At 39.3% G+C, this 19,903-nt stretch overlaps 1 protein-coding gene across 12 annotated transcripts in view; it reads left to right on the top strand.

The window, feature by feature from the left end:
- The window catches only part of PARD3B (par-3 family cell polarity regulator beta), a 665,445-nt gene that overhangs the window by 588,279 nt on the left and 57,263 nt on the right, over positions 1-19,903 (top strand). For 11 of the 12 annotated variants that reach the window (XM_045032213.1, XM_045032216.1, XM_045032214.1 and 8 more), the window contains one exon: positions 8,031-8,166. In XM_045032213.1, coding sequence (XP_044888148.1) covers positions 8,031-8,166 — 136 coding nt within the window. Of the gene's footprint in view, positions 1-3,972; positions 4,254-8,030; positions 8,167-19,903 lie in introns of those variants that run through there. The other variant, XM_045032224.1, reaches the window with a different exon arrangement.

A 19,903-nucleotide genomic window follows, 5' to 3' on the forward strand; every position in this document is an offset into this window, starting at 1 on the left:
CGCACTCCTGTGGATCAAAGCAAGTTCAATATAATGCAGGAAGATTTTTTGGCTCCCGAGGACAACGTTATATCGGAGTAGAGGTGTATTATATTCTTCCTGGTAAGGTTTACACTTTTCACCTTACACATACTGGTGGCTTAAGAATATCTATTGTCTTTCTATAGAAAATGTGACTTCCTCTTCTCATGTGTTTGGTTGTACATAAAGGTAGAATCTAAACAAAATTAGATGTATGTGAAGAGGCGCATCAGATTGGAAAGAGTAACAAGTAATATCAGCTGTTCTGTATTTGAGATTGTCAGGGTTCTGAATTGAAAACAAGGCCATGAAGTTTCCAAATAACATCTTTATTTACACAGCAAGGTGTATGCGAGTACATCCTAACCTAATTAGATCTCTGATGTTCTTAGGAGTGGGCCGTATATCCACTACTGTCTCAATAGTCCAGATTTGTTCTTTCATTATATTTGGCTTGTTATACAGTGAAGCGTAGGAGAGCATTACTCCAGATGTCTTTATTTGTTGGCTCCCTTTACCATTTTCGTTGCTGTCAGCAGCAAAATTCAGTTACAGCTCAACAGTGCAAATTCCTTTTAAATTTTTGGATGCCCTAACCAGTGCAATGTTGGAATATGTGTAAATGTCTGCACAGTGTGGCGATTGGAGTGGCTGATGTAAGAGAAGCTAGAAAATGGCTCCAGCTGGGAAACATTCTTGAGGGAAGCATAAAATTCTTTCCAGATTGTCAGCATGCCGCTCAGTAAAAACATGAGAAATAGATAATTCTTAGCCTGCTTTGCTTTCTTTAATGCACATACGGATATCGCCAAAGGAGGCAACTTTAGTTTTCAACAGTTTATATAAAATAGTCCTTATATATATTTTCCATCTGGTCATGTGTGTAGTTTTAGTGTAGGTATATTTGTATAGATATTTAACACCATGTGTGTTTTAATAAGTACTGTGTATTTGTCCATTAATAATATTTATATGGAACTGAGGGCTTTGGTTCTTGTGATTTTTAATAAACATTGATGGTGTTACTAGTTTGTACTAAGCATTCAGTATGCTCCATCAAAATGGCAGCTCTAATTAGGTTCCTTGAATTAGCTAATGGATTTTGAGAAAGATAGCTTACAAAGCTCTTACAGCTGTCCAAGATATTCCTGCCATGCCAGAAAGACAAAAGGCCCCTGGAAGCTACAGACTTTAAAGCTCTAGAAATGCAGCTGACAGTTAAAGAGATAAATTACATTTGTATTTTTTTCCCGTAAAAGTCCTAATACTAGATTAATGTTATCCCAGTAGTGATCATCCATTAAAAAAACCACTTTATAATGAGGATGCATTTTGACCATATGATCTATCTTCCCCTCCCTTCTCCCTCTCCCCCACCCCCGACATTTTGGGCAGGGTAAATAATTTTTTTTTAAAGAAGAGAGGAGTACGTTATTTCTTCGGCGGGGTTACAAACTCAGTGAATTGTAATTTTAAGTGTATGGAACTTCACTGGTGACATGTTAAATGTACAGTATTTTCTACTTAGGCCAGGTATTGTAGAAAGAATCCACACAGTGAATTGGTTCCTGATGCTCTACAAGTAGCATGGGTTTGCATGTGTGTAACAGAGCAGAATGTAGTCCCTTGTGAAGAACTTGGCGAGGTGCTTTCTTTGACATAATAGATAAAGTCAGCTCTGGGTTTGCTGTTTTCAGCAAAATATATTTTAGGATGTGGATTGCATTGCTCACTATGATTGAGTTCTCAGATCCTCCATCTCATACTTCACATGGGAGCTCAGAAATTAATGCTGCAGTGTACTGTCACCCAGTATCCATCCTGCTTTTGTTTTTTGTAGTAAGTGGCCTGCTAGGGGGCCCCTTCCTAGAAGTCTTCAAGGTGTTTTATTTAATTTTTCTGCCTTTTTAAAAAAAGGTTAATAAACTCAAGTGCCGAAAAGCAGTAGTGTGCAAATAAAAAAAACCTAGTTGCCAATTACATACAGGTGTGATAGCCATTAAGAAATGTAACTGTATTTCCTTGCAATGATTTAACATTCAGCATTTGCTTTGTTGAATTGTTAAAGCTGCTGTAAATGGGGCGAGAGGGTTTAAAACATGCACTCTGTGTTGGTGTGACCTATACATTGCAAATATGCCAGCTGCTTTTCTTCAGTAAAATAAAAGAACAAAACCCTGTTGTAATACAAAGTGCCAAAAAAAAGGCAATTTAAGTACTTTGCCTTATAAATCCAAAAGAAATTGCCTCAGAGAGAAGGCCCTCAATTATGCCTAGCATGTGACTTTATCACGATGGATAAAACGCATAATTGATATCATCTTTACCAAAGAAACCAGAAACTGTTGCATTGTCTAGAGGCTACTGACAATAGCAGGAAAGTCTGTTTTTCATTATTTTTACTGTGCATTGTTTATGGAGAGTTCAGATGTAGTCAGCACCTGAGTCCCTAATCTGTCTCTTCCTAACCCTTCTGAGACACATTCACATCTCAGATCAACAAGACAGAAGTAAACTGTTCACATGCCAGAAACTCAGGCATTACCATTAACTAGACTGAACTGTAAGCCACCTTTTTTTTATTAATTAAAATCTGGTGATTGCGTTCCCCTAACAGGCATAATAAACTGAGCAGAACAAAACAATCACTTTCCATCACAAAGAATACATGCTTGTTATGCACAAGAAATGTTAAAAAATTGTCTTTCCCTCCCATTTGATCACAAATAACCTGTTTTAATTGGAATTACATATGTGTCTCTCTTTTATACCTGCTCATGATGAGGTTAACCCTTTGGTATGCCAGTTTTGTTTTTCTAAGGCAATAGGAGGCTGACTTCCCATTTTCATGTGACACAGTGATAGCCAGCTACAGGTTGTAAAAGGAACAGGAATGGAGACAAAATGTGCCCCTGAATGAAGAGATGGTCCTCGCCTGAGTGGCTGGGCCATCTGCCACCACAAATAGGAGAAGGTGCTGCATGTCACCAGAAAGGAGGGGACAATAAATAGGTGCTTCATGTCCAGTCACAGAGAAATGCTTTATAAACAGTTTTGATAAAACTGATCTTTCAGTCTCAAGGTTCCTGTGAACACATTGTCAGCTGGTTTGAGCAGGAAAAGGTTAATTATACAGCTAATTGCCCTGGTGAGAATAGGAAAGAAAGAAAACTTGAAAAAAAAATTAATCCACAAGAGCCTAAGAATATTATCTGCCTTCTATCCACTAAGCTCCTAATGCCAAAGGGTCAGCAATGATGTTATAAGGTCAGTAGGGCTCAATTTACATCCAGACAGATGATGGTCATGTGCTGCTTTAGGAGTCTTTGACCTTTTGGACATAAGTGGTTGTAGTGCTTTTATGTTGCTCTGCAGAGTTGAAAGGTGACAACGTATGTGCAGCTGAGTAACTTTTATGACTTTTTCTTTAGGTATTGTAGAGCAAATTATGACTCAAGGATGCTCATCAGAAATTTTAGTATGTAGACTTAAACTTATAAAGGAAGTTCTCTCTCCTTTGGTTTTTCTCTAATTATCTGTGTAGGCATGCAGCTTGAGATGTATTTGTGCACGTTTCTAGATATAGAGTAGAGTATACTTCTCGGTATCTATCTGCTACTTGTCTATCAGCCTGTCTATACACACACACCTTAATATATCCCCATTCAAATGATTAGGTGGAACCACAGACTCTATTCCCAGGATCTGACAAGCATTTCACAGTTGCCAAATGAAGCATCCTGCTGTGGCCCCTTTTCTACTGCTGAAGTCTGTAATTACATACACACAAGGTACCATGCTGCAGAGTCCATCAAGCTCAAGGAATTTCCATAGCTCAAAACGCTCAAGATATATATTTCCCAGATTTAGTTGTCAGTGCCTGATGTATATTCCTAAAACTTGAGTTGTGTCTCGATGAACCTTTAAGATACTACTTTTATTATCTTGCAGGTTCTGGAATTGTCAATGAGAATTTTTCTGACAAGCCTTTTATTGGAATATCATTCATCTACTCAAGTGCAGATGTCAATAACAAAAGCTCGTTGCTTCCTAAACACTCTTTCTGTCGGTGGCTGACAAAGATGGACGTTGAAATATTGTAGAATTATGTTCTGACTATGGATTTTCTTTTTGTCATTTTTTTCAACCATTTTTTCTCTTCCCCCCTATTATTGAGGTTGCTAAAACACTTTGATAAACAACGTAACATTTCAGTGTAGGAGATAAATGCTGGCACCATATTGTATCCTTTGAAATGCTTTGGTCTTGACTTCTTAAATGAGAGGTACCATAGATGAACAGAACTAATCTGCAGTGTGGTGTATTGTGTTTCTTTATATTCTATATGTATGCTCAAGGCAATAAATTCTTTTCAGTAGCTATGATATAATTAGTTTTGTGTTATAATAGGTAGTGAATGGAAGATTCAGCCCATTCTTTTGAATCAACATGAGATTCGTTTTGTATTTTATTCATTTGTGAATGAAAGCTTCAGCAAGTATTCATTTTTCATAATTGTTGAAAAAAAATTAAAAATGTAACCACAAGTTGCTCATAGGCTGCCAGTCAACTGGGGAAAATTAGATCCTGAGGTAAGTGGCCGAAAAGAAAAGCTTTGCAATATTAATGCATTTAGAAAACCCACTGGAAACCAAATGTTCATTGCCTTTTAGAAAGATATGTATATGTCTTTAAATGATTCAGCTGAGTCCTTATCAGCTACATTTGTTTGTAATTTTGCAGTGTGCAGACACACAAATCTAGTCGAGCGCCTCCTCTTGGCCACTCAGACTGCTGTGAGGGGATCCAGCCACTAAATCCCCAGGTGTCTTAGGCCTTTGGAATCTGAACAGAGTCCATGCACTATCTTGGAGGCTCTAGGCACACTCTTGGGGTGCAGATCCTCTGTCTAGCACCCTCCCCTAAGAGCTGCGGCCAAGGTTTACTGACTCCTCAACTCTCCAGCTGGGTGACTGTCACAGTACTCTTCCAGGGTAACAAAAGTCCAAATAACCCAAGTACTAGGAGAGGAAAGTCAAATGCACAACTGCAACATGGGGAATAACCGGCTAGGTGGTAGTACTGCTGAAAAGGATCTGCGGGTTATAGTGGATCAGAAATTGAATGAGAGGCAGCAATGTGATGCAGTTGTGAAAAAGGCTAATATCATCCTGGGATGTGTGTGTAAGACACCGGAGGTAATTGTCCTGCTCTGCTCGACCGTGGGAAGGCCTCATCTGGAGTACTGTGTTCAGTTTTGGGCACCACACTTCAGAAAAGATGTGGGCAAATTGGAGAGAGTCCAGAGGAGACCAACAAAAATGTTAAAAGGTTTAGAAAACCTGACCTACGAGGAAAGGTTTAAACTGGGCATGTTTAGTCTTAAGGAAAGATGACTGCGGGGGAAGGTAAGAAGAGTCTTCAAAATGTTAAGGATGGTTATAAAGAGGACAGAGATCAATTATTCTCCATTTCCACTGAAGGTAGGACAAGAAGTAATGGGCTTAATCTGTGGCAAGGGAGATCTAGGTTAGATATTAGGAAAAACTTTCAAGCAGTTAAGTCTAGAATAATCTTCCAAGGGAGGTTGTGGAAGCCCCATCATTGGAGGTATTTAAGAAGAGGTTGTCAGGGATGGCCTGGGCTTAGTTGGTTCTGCCTCAGTGCAGGGAACTCCTTCTTAGACCTACATTTCAATGATTCTGTGATTCATGCCAGCCTCAGCCACTTCTGAGTCAATCACATTAAATTCATGAAAATCATTCTGAAATCTGCCACAAAGTCTTCTGGCTTTGTATGGAGTGAGTGGTTCACTTGAAATCTATTCTTGACAGGTGACAACTCCGTAGCCGTGTTAATTTTTTTGTGTGAATGTGTGTGATCAGGTGTATTGTGTGACTCAATGTGTGAAGAGCTTATTGTGTGAGAAGCTAAGTCAATGAAATTAGCTAGGCACTAAATTGTGTAAGTGGCAAAGTCTGTGGTCATTTTTAGCTCTTTCAGGATGTGAGCACCACATTGTAGGTTGGGCTCCTGCAATGATTCTGTCTTCTGCACTCACAAGCCTAAATGAGTATTTCTAATGGGTTTATTTAATATGAATTGACTTTGATTGGGATATTGTTTTTATATTTCTTCTGTAAGGTCAGGCTTCTTTTCAGCATAAGCAGACATGCATTCTAAGCATTTCAATTGGTATTCTTCTACTGTTCTCCTACTTGAGAACTGCTATCTGATCAAACCTGTATTTTTTAATTATGTATTTATAGGCAGATGGGAGAATGGTTTACAGGCAACATATGATCTTCCCTGCAAATGTCGGAAAATTGTGGATTTTTTTTAATATTGCCTTATCGGTTTCCTTTTTTTATTACTGATGACTTCATTCTGTCTGAATTCAATGCTTCAGTTTCTTTGGGGTAAACTAATAGATTATGTATGCGATATTTGCACAGCACTGATTGAATTCATCTGGTGAGTTTGAATGTGGTTCATATATTCCCATAATTGTCAGGAGCCAAGTTGAAATTCAGAACTGTTGCATGAGCATTGGAGAAGGCATCATATTCATCTCACATTACTCCAGAGTGAGTGAGACTGCTTTATGTTACACTAGCACAGCTCTGAGTTCTCTCCCAATATAAAGAGGGGGACTTGGGCCTTAAAAAGCAAGAATATCTTTAAATGTGTTGCTAGAGAGAAAAATCAGGATTTTTTCACCCTCAAAAGCTATGCTTATTGTTTATATGTTATGGATAAAATAGGGCACATTGCTGAAGTCTGCCTTTATTAAATGAGTAACTTTTCTTTCAAAAGCATCTTTAGCTTATATTTGCCTGTTGAATCTTATTGCTGCAACCTGCAGGTGAATTTGGGTTGACTCTGTGGTTTGCTAAAGAAAAGGTGCCAAATACAGTCTTTAACATGTACTGAGGGTGAAGATTCCTTACACTGTGCCTTGGCACACCTATGCATGGTCCATGTGCTTATGTGATTAGCATCTTTATTGTTTTGCGTACACACAAAATGGAAGAGTTAAGGTTGCAGGATAAGCGAATATATGATTATGTGCCTCAATATTAAGATTTTGTTCGTATGAGTTTGGGGTGACCACATTACTGCAAAGCCATTAGGCACACGTCTCAAATAAGTGCCAATAAAACCTTTATTCTGCCATGTCATCTGCATTTGCCATATATGATACGTTACAGAAAAACTATTTTAGAGTTCCATAGACTCGGACTAGCAGGGCTTGCGTTAGTGCTTCAAAAATAGGTATATAGACAGTGCTTCTAGTGTTCCAACCCTGGGAAATAGGGGGGGGAAAAGTCAAGCTATAAAATAGTGACATTATTATATATGGGAAAGTAGTATCTGATCATTTTTAAATGTTTGTCAAATGTATTCAGCCCTAATCCTACAAAGACTTATGCCTGTGCTGAACTCCTGTGCTGTCAGTCGCTCCGTTGACTTGATTGCGACTATTCTCAGTGCATAAAGTTCAGCATATGTGTAAGTCTTTGCCGTGTTAGGGTCGAATACATTTTACAAACATTTAAAAGTACCAGATGCTACTCTTCCATATGTAATAATGTCCCCATTTTATAGTTTGACTCCCCCCCCCCCCCCCCATTTCTCAAGGCTGGAACCTTAGTTCTTTCTGTAACTGAGAATGGGATTCCTGCCTTTTTTATGTTATAGAACTTTTTGTTCCTAGCCCTGATAGCTCATGAAATATCAGACCAGAAAGCTTATACTGCTCCGGGTCTAAATGCTACTTACCTCAGTCAAATGCAATTTCAGGGAAAATTCCGTATTTAGAGTGACAAAGTAAATAGTTCTGTGGCAGATGATTATTATTATTTATTTAAATACGGTAGCCATTTGTCATTGTTCATAGGAATGACTGAGCAGAGTACAGGTGAGAAGGTCAGAGTTTATCACATTGGTATCAGCATTATATGGATAGTCGGGATTGTACATATGTAATTTATCATTTTATTTTCCAGTGGCTGTCCAGCTGGTGGGAATGCAGAGCGTATCCAGAAGCTACGGAAGGAATACCATCAGGCCAGGCGAGATGGTTTACCTTTCTACGAGGATGATGAGATGAGAACATGGTCATCTGATTATGATCAGCACTGGGTAGGTTGCTATCCAGCAAAGCTTTTCGAAGTATGGAAAGCCTGCAGACGACATTGGCTGGTTTGTTTTTGTTTTCCAGATACTGTGTCTCTGTATCAGTTTAACATGACTATTTGGGTTTAACTTCAGCCCATCAAACAAATCATTTATATAATTTAAACTCTACTAACATGAGTCACTTCCAGTGCTGTGATGTCCACCCGCTATTAGACATAAGCATTGGCCCAGATTTGCACCATCCCCGGGGCAACTCGCTGCAAGTGCTTCCAGCCAGCATGATTCCTTCCGGTCTCTTAGCAGGATGCAGCACGGTCCCTCTGCTCATCAAGCTGTTTCCCTTTGGGGTGAAGTGGGGATTAGGAGAACACAGACTCAAATTGTGCCTGGTTGCTGCATGGGAATGAGGAGACCCAAGTGTGGGGGGGCCAAGGTTACTTACACCCTCCCCTTGCACACCTGTGCCAGGGCCATTAACAGTCCGGGCCAAACACTTCCCTTGCCTCCTCTTGTTCCACGTTTTAAGTGTAAAAATTAATACCTTGCCCTTTTATAGAGCCTTCGCTCAGAGGCTCTCTAAGCGCTTTACCAATAGGATTGAATTAAGTCTAATAACACAACTGTCTAGTAGGAAAATTCCATTTTCCCCATATTACAGCTAGGGAACAAAGTGCTGTGACTGTCCCAAGGGCATACCGTGCCAGTGTGGGATAGAGCCAGCAATAGAATCCAGTGCTCCTCACTCCTCCGGTGCCTTAAATATATGGAATATCTTCATATCATAGGAGACCATTATGGGGTCCTGCAGCAATCTGAGTTCTGCCTGGACAAGAATTTCAGGGTTGCGCTCGGTCTCTAAAAATAAATAAGGCCAATCAATGTTCAGACATGCAACTCTCTGTCATGCTGCATGACGTGGTGCAATTTAAACCAAATTCAAACTTTATTTTAAAAAACAAACGTAACAATTTAAAACATGTTAGAACCCAAGTATAACTGAATTTTTATAAGTACTAACGTCATCAGTGTCTCCAGTATTCCCCAAACTTGCCAGACTATCAGTTTGAATGAAAAATTGAAATCTTCAGTTACTGTGCTTTGTGTTCCTAAAAAACAAAATGTGGCTTTATCACAATCACAAGTGTATATTACGTATGTGTGAAATTATACAGAGCCATCATTTTTCTGAGGTAATTTCAGAAATATCATTCCCAGCAAGATCCCTTAGAGCAATTAACTTTGTTCCGTAGGCTTGAAGGTTGTGAACCAAATTTGGGAATCTGTTAAATTTCCATTCTTGGTTTAAAAAAATCTTGTTACAACCCAAATTTATAATCTAAATAAAATATATCTATCTATCGAAGACAGAGGCTGAAGAAATAATCAGTGTCTTGGCAGTTACTCCAGACCTGGCCAATGATGCACCTAAAGCAGACTGAGGATTTCCACTTCTTATCTGAAACTGATAAGGCTTTATTACCCCTCCAAAGAGGTTCAGATTTATGGTCCAATATAATTTCCAAAGATTCACAAAGGTCCCTTATAGGTAATCCCTTTTAAGCCTTTTCTATTAAATATAATGTCCAAAGATTACCGATTTCCAAAGCTTCCTTTTTCCTGTGAGGCAAGAGGTCCTTAATCAAAGAACTCGAGAGAGCTTTAAAGCTCTCAGTCTTAGATTGATTAATATTAGAGGCATCAAGATAGTTTCTGTTCCTCTTTCTAAGGCATGAATTTTTAACTGTTTTTGTTGAGAGGAAGACCTGCTATATAGTGTCTGCTCTAAACGCTAACTTTACCTTGATGGCTGAAGTTTGTTGCAACACCTAAATAGTTCCACCAGTCGAAGTCACTTGTACAGTTTCAAAGGCCTTGAGTGCCTGACCTTCTCTAAAAAGTGCCAACAACTGGGAAGATGCAAGAGCGAAATCTCCTGCCTGCCACAGTCTCTCCATCCCCAGTTTGGTATTGCACCATATTCTGGACCAGGAAAAATGGTGGCCACTGCTCCATTTCTCCTCACACTTGTTGGTAGTTCAAGAGCAGCCCTCTGATTTGGGCCCTTACACTGCTGGTTTTAACGCTGACCCCTGGCAGCATTATGGTAACACAGATTGAGCAACAGCCGATTTCCTCAACCTCTGTTCGCCAGTAAAAAGACAATCTGATGACTAATTCCATCACTGTAAATAAAGAAAAACTTACTGTAGTCTCCACTTTGTCAGATCTCTCCCCTAAAGAGGCAGCAGGCAGCTGAGCAGGAGGAAATCCTGCTGTTACGGGCTTTATGGGCTTTTCTTCTCACAGCTGGAGAAGAGGAGCGGCCTCCTGATGTATTTTTAATATAGATAAGTTTAATACTATGCTTTTGTCAGTCAGCATGATACCTAAGCCAGCTCTCCTTTAAGATGTCTTGCTAATGTACAGCAGCTGCTGTAATTACTGTACACCATCTAATGAAACATTCAGATAAATTAGAAAATAACATAAGATCATTTAAGAAGACACTATCCACAGCGAAGCAGGAGGTTCAGAGATGGACGTTAGGGCTTGACCTCCAAAAAATAAGTCTGAGAGCTCACGCCGCACATTTCTATCTTCTAAAGCTGACATTGACAAGTGGCCTTTAGCTGACACTCTAATGGGACAGAATTTCTGGTGGAAAGGGTATTTCTAACAATCTACTTTTTAAAAAATGAGATAAATCGAGTTAAAGTGCAGCGCCAGCTGAAAAGCCAGCGTTGTAAGGGAACATAATCTCATGACAGGCAATTGGGATCCATAAATGTTTTAAAAATAAGGTCAAAAATTCATTTTAAATAAGCTTGCTAGTTGCTCTTCATTCCTCCCCCCACATCCATGTTTTTTTTTTTCAATTCTCCTCTGTTCTTCTCGTTTGTTGTTGTTATATATTTTTGCTCCCTTGCTCTTTTTTCTGCTCTCCCTCTCTCTCAGCCTGGGTTTTCTTTTTCTAAGGAACAGCTGAATAATTCAGTTTAGTATGTCTAAGTAAAGAGATACGTTTATATGGCACGGTTTGTGCTATCTAGCATAAAACTTCAAAATTATTTCCAGTTACTCTGGTTTTTTGGGTGGTTGTTTGGTTTCGTGCTCTTTAGACTCTCTCTCTCCCTCTCTCCAGCTTCATTACTCTGGGGAAAAATGATAAGCCAGATTCACAAGGGTTAGATGGCTTAAAGTGAAACATCTTTATTTCTCTAGGGCCAGTTAAGTAAAGAGAAATGTTGATTATAAAGTATAAATACTTTCCAGAAAAAAATGGCTGTTTTATTTTCATTTTAAAAACTGAAGTCCACTGGTAACCGTGTGGGTGTATTATGGGAGTGTACTGGTTCCCATGTCAGTGAGCGCATGCGTGCATGTATGTATACGTCTTAATAGCCCACCAGTTAAATAATGCACGTTTTCACAAAAATATTGCTTTAAGAGCCTGATCAAAGCCCATTAGAGAGTCCCATTGACTTAAAGTGAGCTGTTGATCAAATCCTAAGAGAACTTTGTTAGAGCTGGGCCATAGGAACTTAGGACAGTCACTTTAGGAATTGGACGGAATTACAGCAGGCGCATTTTATGAGTGCTGTCCTTCCCACTGCTTCACTGAAACAAGAAAACAAAACAAAAAAATAAGGGGGGGAACGAATGGTCAATCAAGGCAATAAAGTATATGTGTGGGACGGAGGGAGAGAGACAGGGAGAGAGAGAGTTTAAAAAACTCAGAATAAAAAATTTTACTTGGATTTACTTGGATTGTTTCACAGATTTCATACCAATCCTGTTACTTAAAACCTTAGTCCTGCCTTCACTGTGACATTACATTCTTCTCACAGACTTATTTTGTTCATGTTCTTCCAGGGACTGTGTATAATTCATTACAAATTGAGTGTGGTTCTTCACCTGTAGGTAACTGCAGCAGCCTGACAATATCCTATAGGATACCTTGTATACAGCAGATCTTACAACTTTTTATTCCTCATTTGCAAATTAGATTTATGTGTTGACAAAAAAATGAAAGGAAAAAAATCCTTTCTTCAGCTATCTGATCTCCACTCAGATCTGTGCGCTAGGCCTTAATATATTATCTGTCAACAGGTTTTGATTGAAGCAAATTTGTAGTGTCGTGAATTTTGTCAGTTCCCGATTAAGGTTACAAAAAGAAGAATCATACCCTTTTGTGTTAAAGGCCAAGCAGTTTATTGTGTATCTGGCAAAGGTCCATACCTAAAAATCAAACAGAGAAAAGGAAGGTTGAGAACTGCATTATTTTTCCATAATGTGTCAAAAGGTTCTATACTTACTTTGGAGTGAAAAAGGAGCTCTTTGTGTTTTAATGAGCAATTAATTCCAGCGTCAGGATGTTGAGTTTAAAGCAGGTTAGGTTCCAGAAAACCACAAACGTTTGTGTTGGATCATGGTTAAAAACCAAAATTCCAACTTCTAGAATAATAACATTCCTGTCTTCTAGTGCAATGGGAGAAATGACAATTTTATGTACTAAGGGAAACCATAGGAGAGCTTCTATGAATTCCAGATTTTCTGAAAGGCTGCTGACGACTACTCGGTTGAATACATTTAATTCTTTTTAGGGGAAAAGTAAACTCGTTTAGAGTAGAGCAACTTTGAAAACTAGCATTCAGAAATATTTGTGCTGTTAAAAAAGCATCATAGGACTAATGAAAATTAAAACCTCCTATTAAAATGTGTTTTTACCCATCAAGAATTCATCTTTGGCCTATGCTTCTATTCTGTCTGACCTTCAAAGAGTTTGGATTGGGATAATTCTGAAACAATGTCAACTGCTCTGACTAAGCAATGAAATTCTGATTTTTTGGTGATGCGGGAGGATTGTCGTGGTGAAATCTTAGCCAAACCTCATGTGAAAAATAAACTGTTCCAGAAAGGAGACACAAAGAGACCCAAATCTACCCATTTTAGTGGTAAGCATGAGTGACTCCATAAACTTCTGTGGAGTCACTCCTACTTATGCCAAGGTTGAATTAGGCACAAAACATCTAAACTAGAGCAGACTCTGAAATGCTGATGTCTCTTAGCTAACATTGTCAAAGTACCCTCTTCTCTTTACCAAGGGAAGGAATACTACTACATACCGTCTTAATGAACTCCACTGGGTAGCATGCATGCCTGTGACAGACCCAGACCAGTGGGGTACAGGAGTCTGGTAGAGGGCAAATATACTGGTCACTGGATGAGTAGTTTTCTGTTCCCTGAGTGACCAGAGCAGGGGCTGCACTAGAGTAATCAGGAACCTGCTAGAACCAATTAAGGCAGACAAGCTGATTAGATCACCTGCAGCCAATCAAGGCAGGCTAATCGGGGCACCTGGGTTTAAAAAGGAGCTCACTCCAGTCAGGCGGGGGGCGGAGGAGCCAGAGGAGAGGAAGTGCGTGTGAGGAGCTGGCAGCAGGAGGCACAAGGAGCTGAGAGTGAGAGGATGTGCTGCTGGAGGACTAAGGAGTACAAGCGTTATCAGACACCAGGAGGAAGAAGATAAAGAAGGTGAGGATAAAAAAGGTGTTTGGAGGAGGCCATGGGGAAGTAGCCCAGGGAGTTGTAGCTGTCATGCAGCTGTTACAGGAGGCACTATAGACAGCTGCAATCCACAGGGCCCTGGGCTGGAACCCGGAGTAGAGGGTGGGCCCGGGTTCCCCCCAAACCTCCCAACTCCTGATCAGACACAGGAGAAGTTGACCCAGACTGTGGGGAAGATCACTGAGGTGAGCAAATCTGCCAATAAGTGCAGGACCCACCAAGGTAGAGGAGGAACTTTGTCACAATGCCTTAAAAGTTAGGTTGAATTCCAATAATACGTAGTGTCGCTTATTCTGAAAATCAAGATGTTGCTTTTCACAATATTTAAATGTAGAAGTTGGTGTCTGAGGGGAGCAAATATTAAAGCTTCTGTGTTACATCTCCAAGTAAATGATTTAAATAAACAGAAGCAAATAATATCCTGTTTCTTTCCTTTGCTTACTGCTGTAAAAGACTACTACTTTGATACATCAACAATGCTTCTCATATATATGGATGAAATCATCTTTAAACAGCTCCCAGCACACTCAGGAGAACTTTATATATTAACACATGGTGCAGTGGTCACATCTCGTGCAGTTAGTGAATGATCATCTCATCTCTCTCAAACTGAGAATTTGAGCACAATATCACAAAAAACATGACAGCTGCTGCCGCATGTGTTGATGTATTATAAAGAACCCCAGAGGTTTTATTTTATAATTTTTAAGTGCAAACTAACCCACTTAGCTGAAACGTTTAAGGGACATCAGAAACAAACATCTAATTGGTGATTTAGATGATCAGTGGAGTCACTGAATAAGTGATTATGCCATGGGAGGTGTGAGCAATTACTGCCACTTGTGTGCTCAAACAGGCGTTTGCATGTAATGTGGTGCACAGTTTTCTGCATACAAAAATGGCCCTTTAAAAGCTTGGACCTATGTGTATTTATTTGTGGGTTTGTATTTGCTAGTGGGGCAATGTGGTTTATCTGAGTGGTAAGGTAGCCGGCTCTTTGAGAATTATTTCCTTTTTTGGCAAACCATCTCTAGTCCAGCTTTTCCAATTTTCTAGCCACCTGCTGGCTTTTCTAAGAATCACTCCATACATGAGCATGTGTGCACACACTCATAAATATGCCAGATCTCAGGCTGGCCTCATATGTGAGAGCGTGAATCATGGGGAAAGTGAAAGAGGATTGGGGTTTTAACATTGAGCCTTCATGAGAAGTTGTCAGAGCTAGTATTTCTCTCTTTGAACCTTCCCTTTCCCTTGCAGGAATGTATTTCTGCATGACAGCTCAATTCCTGACCTCCAGCAAGTCAATGCCCCACATACCATAGGAACAAATACAGCTGCTCACAACTCTGACAACAGAAAAGTAGTCTGACTACAGACTACAAAAAGTAAAAATTGACCTCCCTCTTCCTCAGGCCACTAGTAAGGGATTTTTTCTGACTTCTGGAATGGGGCCTTGGTCAGCAGAGCACTTAACTTTAAGCACATGAAATCAGTGGGACTACTCAGGTGCTTGAGTACTTTGTTGGGTTGGGGTCTGATAGACCAAAATCAGATCCCCATATGGAAGGAGTTGCAAAAGGTTTTATTTTTAATATTATATGTCTAGTGTATTTTAAAATAAATTGACATTTTTGGCTCCTAACTTTTGTAGTGTTATATACAAATCTCTCTATATTGTATGTCTTCATTTTTATTCGATACCAATCTGTCAAGTTCCCTAAAATAGCTTACAGAAGATCCCGAAAATTCCCTAGCTACTGTAGAATGAGAAGGAAAATGTTGGTCCATATCCCTGCAGTCCTTACTTAGGAAAACTTCCTGAAATCAATAGGCATTTTGAGTAAGGACTTTCAAAACATTCTCCATTTAAGGTAATTGAAGGCAACTTTCAGAATAACCTCAGTGCAGCAGCCCACAGTGGTTTATACAGAACTCATGGAATAAAGTAGAGGCCAAAATGAGATGGGACATGCAGAGCAACAATTTCATTATGAGTGTGCCAAAGTACAGACCTCTCATTTGTAAAAATAACATAGCTATAGTTAAATATGTGACTATTGAAGATATTTTAAAATATATTTTCAAAAACATTAATTTTTTGGACTGACCTTTTTATGATATATCTATATAGTTGGGAAGTTGTGGGGTTTTTGTTGTTTTGTTTTTTGTGGTGTGGTTTGGTTTTTTTAATGTTACGGCATAAGCCAGTGGTTCTCAAACTTTTGTACTGGTGACCCCTTTCACACAGCAAGCCTCTGAGTGCGACCCCCCCCTTACAAATTAAAAAAACCCTGGCATAAGCCATAAGATATATTTCCTTAAAGTTTCCCTTAAAGTTAAAGTATTTCCTTAAAGTTTCTCTGAAGGAAATGCTCACTGCAAAATGCATTAGCAGATCTGCTTGTTAAATTACATCATAGCCACAAGTCCAGTAGCACTGAGCTTTGAAAGTAGTTTGGGTATGTTGTTGTCAGGCAGTTGAGAACACTGGAGCGTTCACGATTTCTTCACAGTAAAGATGTGAAAAGTAATTAGAATGTATCGCTGGATGTTGTGTATAAGCAATTATCTATGAATATATAGAGGCTTGATTTTTCTCAGCAAACAGGCGACATTGTTATAATTATTTAGAATGAAAAATAAAGTCAGTGACTCAGACACCGAGAGATTGGGTGGATAACTTTATTAGTTCCTAGTGTAAGGTCTGAAGTGCAGATGCTAATCTAATAACAAGACAGCATTAAAATACAGTACAAAAAATGGGAGAAGAAAACTCCATTTACCAGGTCAGGCTGATGCATTACATGACTTTGACTCTTTTGTCCAAGACCTATTCTCTTTTTCAATTTTCAGTCCACATTTTTGTGACCAACTCTAATTGTCAGTGGGAGCTTGGAAAAAGGAGCACTGACCCCTTAATGCTAAAAATGTGATGTAATGAAAAGAGAGACAAGGTGGGTGAGGTAATATCTTTTATTGGACCAACTTCTGTTGATGAAAGGGACAAACTTTTGAGCTCCACAGAGCTCTTCTTCGGGTCCCCACAGAGCTCTGTGAAGCTCAAAAGTTTGTCTCTTTCACCAGTCCAATAAAAGGCATTACCTGACCCACTTTGTCTCTCATAGCCTGAGTCCAACATGACAACCACAACACTGCAAACATCGAATTACAAAGCGTTCCATCTAGTGAATGTGCTGTGTTAAGGAGCTCTGCAAAAATTCTTAGTTATTGCTTTTTGTGTTTGCATTTCTAATTTTAAAATCTTTTTTTAATGTGCATGTATACTTTAGTAAATTGGATTTTTTTAAAATCTCTGTGCTTAGAAATTTACCAGTTCAAAAAAGGACTCTGTCTGAGTCATAATAAGACACTTGTTCAAAGTAAACTGATCTGAGGGATCAACCTTGATGTTAAGCTGGTTTTTGTCTTTTTATGGTACTTGCGGATCAGCCATTTATTTGTTTGGCAATTAGTGTGGCAAATGCCACAGTTTGTGTTTTGTTACCTTTTTCTATTGTAGTGATGTAAATAATGGTCTAGCTAATGTGTATGTGTCCCATAGCCACTGCATGGACTCATTGCTGCTGAATTGCATGTTGTATGTCCCATACTGGCAATAGCTAATGAAATTCTCCTTTAAATCAAGTGGTAGAAGTTTGAATGCTTTTTGGAGCAGAAGGATATGGGTTCTATCCCTACTACCTCCACTAAGGCCCAGGTGGTCATGGTGCATAATCTGTTAACCCTGAAGTGCTAGGTCACCACAAATGTGTTAGCAATAGTATACACCTCTACCCCGATAGAACGCTGTCCTCAGGAGCCAAAAAATCTTATTGTTATAGGTGAAACTGCGTTATATTGAACTTGCTTTGATAGGTTATATCAATCTCATAGAGCTAGAAGGGACCTTGAAAGGTCATCAAGTGCAGTCCCCTGCCTTCACTAGCAGGACCAAGTACTGATTTTGCCCCAGATCCCTAAATGGCCCCCTCAAGGATTGAACTCACAACCCTGAGTTGAGCTGGCCAATGCTCAAACCACTGAGCTATCCCTCCCCCCACCAGAGTGCGTAGCCCTGTTCTCCCCTCCCCCCCCCGCACTGCTTTATCGTGTTATATCCGAATTCATGTTATATCGGGGTAGAGGTGTAATAAATTCTGTATTAATACCACCAGTATCTGCTAGTCATGTGTGTGACTGTGTAAAAGAGAGGCTATTCCAGGATTTCTGCTGACATTCTGTTTAGTCCATTTTTGCTCATGAGTACATTGTTCTACTCTTAAATGTTTATATTTGCTGTGCCAAAAGTAGTGATTGTCATAATTATTATACATCACATTATTGTGAACAATATAATCATATATTCAGCAGGCTTTTAGATGTGCCCCCTTGTAGGTTATTGAAAGTACTGTATATGTACATGCATCCGACGAAGTGGGTATTCACCCACGAAAGCTCATGCTCCAATACGTCTGTTAGTCTATAAGGTGCCACAAGACTCTTTGCTGCTTTTACAGATCCAGACTAACACGGCTACCCCTCTGATACTGTATATGTAATTAATGTGAGAGTAGTTACTTTGGGACATGGAGGCCATTGGGATCTGAGAACGGAGTGGGTAAGTTTTACACATTAAGGTATTCCCAAGAACAAATCGTAGCAGCAGTGGATAAAGGTCAGGATGAAATCTTGACCCTGGTGAAGTCAATGGCAGAATTCCTATTTCACCATAGGTCATTCAAAACAAGGTAAGCAGAGCCTGACCCCTGCAGACATCCCACACTCTTGCTTCTATTTAATATACCTCTACTTGAATTACATTTAAGGCACTGTAATTTCACAACATATTTTCCAAAAAAAATGGTACACGTGTATCATTCAAAGTACATTACAGTACCCTACATATCTGTCCTGCCATCAGCAAAACAGAAGTTTTGACAATCTAAATTCTGCCTTTCCTGAGGAATGATTACACAGGGAATTAATAAAGTACTGTTTGGTGGCTACCAACTAGCAGATCCATATTAACATTTCTATTTGCATTAGAAGCTAATTTTCAAAGTATTTTCCGTTAATTTGCCAGGGAGATACCTGTCAAGTTAGCAATTAAACTGTAATTGGTCACCCAGGTGCTTACAGGGATTAATAGATCTTTCCCTTCAACATATGTTCCCAAGTTTGAAATAATAGCTATACTGTATGGTAGCATGACCCCACTTGAGTCTAACAAAAAAAAATCAAATTCCATCATATTTTAATGCAAATTTTACCTTTGTAAGTGATGGCCTGGAAAGAAAGAGTTTCCATGGTAACCTTGGGGAACACATAACCTGTTTATCATAACTTCTCTATGAAGCAAATTGGGGGGTGGGGAATATGCTTTGATGTCAGCTATATTTTCCATCAGACATCATTCTAGTGCTGAGTGTATAGATAATTTAACTAAGCGCAACTGTATTTTCTTAAGTAAACTTAGAAAAAAATCTTACAAAATGGCATTGGAAGTAACTGTGGTATGCAGCATTCAAAACCACTAACTGACCTTTTTACTTCTGTCTCCGGTTTGACAATCAGGTCAACAACTTGAAAGACCCAAATCAAAAATTAATACTTATAACAGGTCTCTTCCACGGCTTTCTCTCTTTTTTTCTTCTCTCTCCATGCTCAGTATTAAGGTATCCCTGATACTGTTCAAAGGCACTTAAAGTTGTTGTTTTCTTGTTATTCCATTTTGCCACTAAAAATACTGCTGTATCTCTGAACTTCTGTATTGTGGCACTATCACAGAAAAAGAATATATTGATTATATTTCACATTCAGTCCTGACCGTAGTAGTTGAGGTGGTAGCTTCTGGAGCTGCCATTAGCCAGGAGCGAGTTTGATGTCTGCAAGCTGCTGGAAGGTTGTATTTTCCTGCAGATGTATTGTAACTCTCGGGTAAAGGAAAGTATGACTATAACATTTTTTTAAGGTCATTAGGAGTAAGGAACAGATGTTGAGATTTTTTCAGAGTACTGCTTTGAAGTGCCATTTAGGAGTCAACTAACTGACAAGACTGACCCTCTCGGCAGTGAATTTGGGACTGGAACACAGGGAAGGCATTGCCCACAATACCCCATCTGGTATCCATCTGGTACCAGCAAACAACAGACAGTACCAGATCACAGAG

The sequence above is a fragment of the Mauremys mutica genome, chromosome 10, assembly GCF_020497125.1.
Source record: "Mauremys mutica isolate MM-2020 ecotype Southern chromosome 10, ASM2049712v1, whole genome shotgun sequence".
Taxonomy (NCBI): Eukaryota; Metazoa; Chordata; order Testudines; family Geoemydidae; genus Mauremys; species Mauremys mutica.